This window comes from Cryptococcus neoformans (assembly GCF_000091045.1).
Source record: "Cryptococcus neoformans var. neoformans JEC21 chromosome 3 sequence".
Lineage (NCBI taxonomy): Eukaryota > Fungi > Basidiomycota > Tremellomycetes > Tremellales > Cryptococcaceae > Cryptococcus > Cryptococcus deneoformans.
Genome location: NC_006685.1, coordinates 653,701 through 661,200, shown reverse-complemented (window position 1 = coordinate 661,200; position 7,500 = coordinate 653,701). Strand labels below are relative to the sequence as shown.

Sequence of the window (7,500 nt, the reverse complement as noted above, 5' to 3'; positions counted from 1 at the left end):
TAGTCAAAACAAGGACCATATTTTCTTTAAGTTCTCTGTTGTTTTTGGCATTCAGGAGGAAACTGCTATCTCGGTACTCCATTCCCGTCTATATAAACATAAGCACATGCTCGCTCAGTAAGAATTCCACTGAGTACACTCACAGCAAAACCTAAGTTCTTTAAGAAGGAATCCGCGAGGGTGGCGTTTTTGGTTTCCAAGGACTGGTGAACTGAGTTATAGACATCAGAAGCAACAGCACCTGTTTTCAAAAGGGCAAGCGCCTCTTTCCGCACTTCGAGTAAAGTTGTGTATTGAGTCTCTTGTTTTTTGCTTGGACTGATCAAGAAAGTGCGCCCCATGTTGGAACAATAGTTTTTGTAACGGATACCCATGTTGGCTAGGATAATACCGGGTTTGAGATTATCATTGTTGGAAGCAGCAGTCACCTTGAGGTCATACTTTCCTCCCGATTGAATGACGGGAGAGTAGACAAATTCGCTGGAGGCAAAGTCAATCTACACCTCTTGTTAGTTGATGTCAATAGGCTTGCACCATTGAGCACTGACTTCGCCGAGAGACGGATTCTTGTTCCAAAGTTTCATGTCGGGCCCTTTCTCCTCGTTACCAATCTTTTCTTCTACCAATCTGCAGGAAAATTAGGCTTATATCCAGCAAATAAGTAATGCAAACATACTGAGCCAAAGCTTCGTGAGACATTTTGGTTCCTCGATCGATGATTGATTCCATCTTGGACTTGAAATAATTGATCATGACGGTCGAGGTCAATTTGGCGCTTGTGATGATGGTTTTCTAACGGAATTTGAGTACCGGATTCAAAATATGTTCCCATGACGCTTACCAGTTCCTCCCCATCCTTCTCGGCCAAGACAGCAGAGATTGGAATAGCGACATCAACGACTTCCAAATCGCCCTTAGACTCCACACTAAAGGGTAATCAGCATTGCCATACCACAGCATAACAGGCCGCTAGGGTACTTACGCAGAGTTCCATTCGTCTACCAACTTGCCAATAGGCCTGTCTTTGGGTAAACTGCCGAATTTGCCATTAAGCGATGCGACGACCTCTTCCATAGTCTCTGCAAAGCACTGTTATCTACTTGTTCACCAAAGATTCATGAATTGTCATCGACATACCCTTAGCCGCCGTGGCATCCTTCGATCTGACCTTGACATCAATCTCGATTCCGTCTGAAGGCTGAAGCTGTCGGATAAGTTTGGCTAGCGTATGGGGTTGTCCGTTAGCTTCTCCATCAATTCTCCGAAAAAATTCTTACCTTTAGAAGAACCGCACACAAAGGTAACTTTTCGAGGTGACTTTTCGAAGACCATCAAGGTTGAAGGGAATTCATAGCCGAGAAGCCAAAGCTTGCAATGGAGAGTTAGCACACGTGTAGCGCGTACCAAAACAGCAAACGAAAACAAACCTGTAAGGCAGTAGTTTTGGTGTAAGATGCCACTTCATCGTTTGGATCCCCCAGAATAATCGCAATCGAATTGATATCTTCCAGAGCTTGTGTATCACCGCTAGGTTTCTGGAGCAACATCAGAAAACGCGACCAGCCATGAATGGCAGACCTAACTTGCCTCCCAAGAGTCGAAGATTTTTGCAGCGCGTTTGAAGAAGGTGGCCGAATCAAGACGGATATCGGACATTTTGGAGACACGCGCAAATTGTAGAAGGTATGGGGATATAGAAAAGAAGACGTGAGGAGCAATGTTCAGAGACTGACGAAGCGAGCTCGAGACCAGGTAAATGACTTGGATTGAGAAAACGCGTTGACGCGTTGGGACTTAATTATTCCGTACTAATTCGCATATTTTATCCCAAGTCCCCCAAGCCCAGGTGCCTCTTGTCAAAAACTTAAATTCACCATCGGCTTATAATAAAAAAAGGAGCCTCCACCTTCCCCTTCAGGTAATTCGGAGTTCATACTTATTTATCCCTGACTGCTTTTTGCCATTCGGCCTTTTGTTCTTTGAGCGATTGTACCTGACCAAGCGAAATCTTGCGACCAAGAGGAAAAAGAAGAGCTTATTGTTCTTTGTTCTCTGTGGGCTGTCGGCCAGGTTATCGCGCTTCGTATATGCACATATTTTAGAGGTAATTTCTCCTCTTCTTCATGACTTCTTCACAAATCGTTCGCGACTTCAAAAGTGTTACGACTCACTATGTTTAAGCCCCTAGCCCTTCTCATCAGCTCTTTCATATTATTACTTCCCAACGTATGGGCTAGCGCGGCTGCTCAGTATCATCTGGACGTTACGAAGGATGCGTCGTGTAAGTGACATATCTGAATCGTTCACAATATGCTCGCTCATTAGCAGCCCCCATTTCTTAGTAGCCTGCTTTCTTGAATGCCATAACAGGGTTGTCAACACTGTTCACTTGGAAGGGACAAGCAGCAACTCATATCAGTGGATATCGCAAAATTGTAAATATGACGTATGTCCTCTTGTGTTCTTGTCTTCCTCATGCTCATGACCGACAACCTTGTAGGAATGGAAGTCTTTAATGTCACAGTGCCTTCCATTAGTCTGCAGTTCGGCCCCTGACGTTGCCTACGCTATTGAATATGGAGAATCCTTTTGTAAGAGGGCCGGTATCAAGAATGTAGTCATTCAGCTCCCTATAAGCTATCTTGAGGGTGCTAACGGGACGTATTTCACGTGAGTCCACTGGTGCTTTTGCAGCGATGGAAGGGAAATTGCTAAAAAATGTCTGGTGATTGCAGATCAGAAGGGTATCTCGAATCTCGGGCGGTCGGCGAACTTTCTATTAACAAAGCGATGATGGGAGCGGCTGTCTTGGGCACGCTTTCCTTTTTTGTCCTGTGAGATGTTGGCCATATGTGTGTCATATTATACAATAATGTACTCTACTATGGCACGGGACTCGGTCTGGTGGCATAGAAGAGTAATGAGCGTTTGTCATACTTGGGGTCTCTGAGTTTTGGAATTTTGGTCGTATTACCGCTGTTTTTGTAGAAATAATCAATGTATTTAAATAATCTTTTCCAAGGGGGTTCTATTGTTAAAATATCATGTAAAGTTGGGCCGTAGCCTATAATTAAAGACGTTGTGATAGACAACCACCACGATTTGATGACATGACTAGAAATAACTAATAAGGTAGCTAAGATGGGGAACAGAGGGTGATATGTTGGACATACAGATCTTTTATCTGCTTTTGCAATATACGTACCTGTCAGTGCGCATCAATCAAAGAAAGATTAGAAGGGCGTTCATTATTCAAGACGGAAAGTGGTTTAGTTTAAGGTGGATCATCGTTCAGAATAGGGGAGAAAAAGAAAAGTGAGCACTACCCTCTTCTGACATGTTAGCCACATCTCAATTTCGATTCCTAGCTTGTTCCATATCTTGTGACTGTTGGCTGCACATTTACTAGCTAATCATCCGATAGTAACATGGTTGATTTTTCGCAATGGCGATCAATGCTGGATTGCTTGTCGGAGCTGATGTTCTTGCGGATCATCTCGTAGTAGGCTTGTCGATACGTCCGATGTATGAGTCCCCCTCCTGTTGATACCATGCCCCAACTCTTCAGTCTTTTTTCTGAAGAAAGGAGGAACCGGGAAGAATAAAATTTGGGACGTTGAGAGAAGGTGAGACAAGGAGATAATCGGTGCTTCGTCCCATGCTCATTAATATTATTCTCATTTTCTGACGACGCTGACTGCTATCATTCAGTCGGTATTTATTTATGGATTATGTATAAGACTGCCTTATACTTCTATTCCCTACTGATTAATGAGCGTTACCAAATGCCAGAAGATCAAGGAGAAGTCAATATCGCCAACCATCAGTACACATCAGAAATAATTCTCCACTTTGCGCCCATGGTGGACCGGAACTGCGTGCCATAATAGCGCCAAAGCCATCATCGAGCAGCAGCCGAATCGGCCATCACCAAGCAAGCCTCAAATGATCGGAGTTCAGAAATCGCAAATCAGAATGATATATCATAAACAACTAGTTCCACTGAAGTGATTGAGCTCGAGCCTTAGCGCTACCCATGCACGGCAAAAGATGGCCAGATTTTCTATTTCAGCCGGAACCACATCTTCCCCCTCCCTGTCGACTATATATATAGTACCGCAGCCAGGTTAGAAGTAACAATACAGGCGACCACCCACGTCTGTAGCAAAACTTCTCCGCCATGATGGTCGTTCAGCAGTCGACTGTCATCTTCCTTTTGTGCTTCAGCCTACCAATAGTCAACGCACTCTCTGAATACCAGTATCTATCTAGCGTAAACAATTTTGCTACGTCTTTCCTCTCACCTTATAATGTAGAAGTTGTCAAATCCATAAATAGGTTGGTCAACTGTAGAGCACAATAGTCTAGGCGAAATTGAGGTGCTAATGTTCAACAAATGTAGCACTCTATTCTCGGAGGATGTGACGGGTACAGCAGACGGTGAGCGCACTTCTTGCCAATCTGGCAGGGGATGAGCTAACAATAGTCTAGTGTCAACCAAGTAAGCCATAGCAGCAGCACTGCTGAAGAAGTAAAGAACACAAAACGCTTACCCGCAATGGAGTTTTGATGGACGAGAGTTGTCAACGTAGGTCAGACGGATTCGAAAAGCCATTCTAACATCCATCACTAGGGAATATGTGAGTCAAAGGCCCGACAATAGAGTAGTAGCGAGTGCTTAAAAACAACTTGCTATTCTCATTAGTTATTTGGCCTCTTTGTCAAAACAGCTGACGACTCTCATGATCCATCACCATTTGGTAGTCCTATATCGTATAACGTGAGCCATACCTTACCTTTTATTATGGTATGGCCATCGTTGACGTGTAGCATACATGAATAGGTAACAGGACTATTAATTGAGAACGAGTTCGTTTCAGCGTCCATCAAGTTTGAATGTAAGTGCATAACAACTAAGATAGAAAATAACTAACCCATCATCCAAAAAAGTTTACTATCCAGTGTTGAACAAGACTTTTCCCATACAGGTAGAGTGCATCTGAGTGATGAGACAGTAGAATGGTGTCCCTTACCGTAGCTGCTCGCAGATTGACATATCCTTGATGCTGAATGAACAAGGGCAGATTCAACAATACGATGCCTCTTTCCGCCGATGGGCGTGGGTGAGTCCATATCGGGATACACTTGCCCCACGTCTTCTGATACCATCTTAACAGGCCACAGATGTCATTATCCCGTGAGTAGCAAATGGAATGAAAAAAGAACTCCCTTACAGAACGAACATCAGACAACTGTTGCCGTATATGGCCAGCAGAAATAATTTGACGATGGACAATACAACCCTTGTCCTTCGTGAATACCTGTCCCGCAAGATTTGCGATACGGCAGTCACCTATTGCACAAATGAGAACCAACAATACAGTAACCATGATGCCTGCATGGATTTTCTCAATACACGAGATATTGGGAAGTGGTATAGAATGGGAGAGGATAATCTGTTGTGTAGACATCTGCACGTACCGATGCTTTCATTGAGGCCAGGTACACATTGCCCCCATATAGGCCCCAGTGGTGGAGATATGTGCATAGATCGGTAAGCGTTCTTGACGCCTGTCATCAGGAGCTAAAAGCAGGGTAGGGTGTACGAGCAGGTCGTCTTGGATTCGCATTTTCCCGCTGGCTGGTTGGCGCCCAAAAAAGTAACGCCAGAAAACGTGGAAGAAGTAGGGCATATTCAGGCTATCAGCGGCCAACCTTTGGATCCTCTGCTAGGTAAACCTTTCCTTCCTTCCTTTGAAAGCATAAAAGGTCCTCTGATAAAAAAACACAGAGATTGCTTTAAGCGCAGGGCAGAGTCATTCTTGGGATCCGACTTTGTATGCTACAGCTCTTCTAGGTAATTCAGTATCGATTGTATGCTCGACGCAGAATGACTCACAAAGTATTGTCCAGGATATTTCCTTTTCTTTTACGTCTGTTCCCATAGCATATGGTTGTAAGTCTAACTTCGCATTAGTTGTAAGGTGTAAACCCATATTCACACAGTCCCCAGCCTTTTCGCTCGTTTCTCGGTTGTTTTTCCGTCTCTGGGGATTGAGCATCAAAAAAATATTGTCATGTGTAGGTCTATTCAGTCAGCCCCGGAAAAGCTGTTATTGACAGCAATCAAGATATTATGAACATTATTTTCACCACGATTGCTCTTGCCCTACAGCTGGTGTCAACTCCGGCTTTCCGTCAGGACTATCATCTTTGGGAAGTTCAGTGTCTACGAACAGCAGGCGTAACGGTGTCGGCATTATACGTATTCGAATTGATTTACCGTCTCAAGATGAGGATACCCCTGTAAGCGCAATGTTGAATCGTCACTTCGAGATTGTATATACTTGGGCTTACACATTGGGTCTAGTATCATACATCACTTCCTCACAATCATTGCCATCTCCTTCACGGTTGCGGTTTTCGAATATACAATGTCGACGACATATCTCAACAGCGCATGTATATGGCTTTTCCAAGCCACTCTCGAGCAGCCCACATTCCTGGGGTTGTTGGGATGTGAGTATCTTCCGCATATACTAAAATGCATTTGTAATCATAAGGCTGATGGTGCGAGGCCAGATCGATTGGGCTGGAATCCTAAACAGGTTGCAAGGCTACTGAAATTTGCTGCTGTTCAAACCTTTCTCTTTAAGGCAAGTCTTTTGTTTTTCATTATCACTCATATCCATGTTAACATGGCTACAGTCTGCCAGTGCGTTAACTCTCATTATATATTGAGGAATTCGACAAAATCACTCTTACCGGCAAATGGATATCGCCTCGACGGTCATGGTATTTCTTATCGCCATTGGCCTTGTGCTCACGCAGATGTGGGGTTCTTGGATTACATACGCTATTGGGTGCCGCATCTCCCACCAGAATAGTGAGATTATCGATCTTCCCTTATCCAGGAGCAGCCTCAAAAGAGTTCTATTTCGCAAGCTGCGATTCAGGTCTCAGCAAAAGAGAGATGGTTTCGAAGCATTCAGTGATGCCAACGTGAACCAAATTGGGTCTCGGCCAGTGCTCGAAATGATACCACCATTGCGAGATAATAGTATCAAATACTCGGGAGGAGCCAGCATCAATAATTCATTGACTGAGACGGAAGAATGTACACCAGTGGATACAGGGAACTCGAGGGAGTCGACGATGACTGTTGTGGTGGGAGCTGAGGAGATCAGGAAACCAAGTTAGCGTCTACAGCGATCTGATTGATAGACTTTTCAGCGCAACGAGATAAAGCAGTCGACATAGCGTATATGTTGAGTAAGTATGCAGATCATACTTGAACGTACGGCATGTCGCAGGACTTTTTTACAGAAGAGGAAACGAGCGATGAACGTTATGAGGATTGAACTAATAGCTAAACTTGGTGTGGAAGTAGGGAAAGGTGGGAAAAGGATGGTATGACAAGGGACGAGGAAAGACGAATAAAGCAGCTGCGAACTTGAAGCCAAAAGAAGTATAAAGTATGAAGGAACATGGTTAAAACAC

At 44.1% G+C, this 7,500-nt stretch overlaps 2 protein-coding genes and 1 pseudogene across 2 annotated transcripts in view; 1 reads left to right on the top strand and 2 right to left on the bottom strand.

Moving 5' to 3' along the window:
* The window catches only part of CNC02310 (transcriptional elongation regulator, putative), a 4,216-nt gene extending 2,469 nt beyond the window's left edge, over positions 1-1,747 (bottom strand). The window contains exons 1-10 of the mRNA XM_569507.2: positions 1,588-1,747; positions 1,428-1,535; positions 1,278-1,368; positions 1,138-1,221; positions 983-1,079; positions 842-926; positions 677-792; positions 549-627; positions 144-497; positions 1-88 (exon numbers count right to left, since the gene is read on the bottom strand). The exon at positions 1-88 is cut by the window's left edge and continues 43 nt beyond it. Of these exons, the coding sequence (XP_569507.1) occupies positions 1-88; positions 144-497; positions 549-627; positions 677-792; positions 842-926; positions 983-1,079; positions 1,138-1,221; positions 1,278-1,368; positions 1,428-1,535; positions 1,588-1,656 (1,171 nt within the window). The 5' untranslated portion in view covers positions 1,657-1,747. The remainder of the gene's footprint in view (positions 89-143; positions 498-548; positions 628-676; positions 793-841; positions 927-982; positions 1,080-1,137; positions 1,222-1,277; positions 1,369-1,427; positions 1,536-1,587) is intronic.
* A 2,012-nt stretch (positions 1,748-3,759) lies between these two features.
* CNC02290 (expressed protein) lies at positions 3,760-7,475 on the top strand. The gene is made up of 19 exons (XM_024656724.1): positions 3,760-4,338; positions 4,403-4,440; positions 4,492-4,501; positions 4,565-4,588; positions 4,634-4,640; positions 4,706-4,780; positions 4,844-4,898; positions 4,951-4,988; positions 5,049-5,123; positions 5,178-5,197; positions 5,249-5,554; positions 5,600-5,733; positions 5,792-5,857; positions 5,914-5,956; positions 6,014-6,081; positions 6,132-6,306; positions 6,371-6,519; positions 6,583-6,656; positions 6,709-7,475. Exons 1-19 carry the CDS (start codon positions 4,181-4,183, stop codon positions 6,739-6,741), a joined length of 1,548 nt encoding a protein of 515 aa, XP_024512591.1. The 5' UTR covers positions 3,760-4,180; the 3' UTR covers positions 6,742-7,475.
* Positions 4,007-5,197, bottom strand: CNC02300 (annotated as a pseudogene).
* Positions 7,476-7,500: the final 25 nt, after the last annotated feature.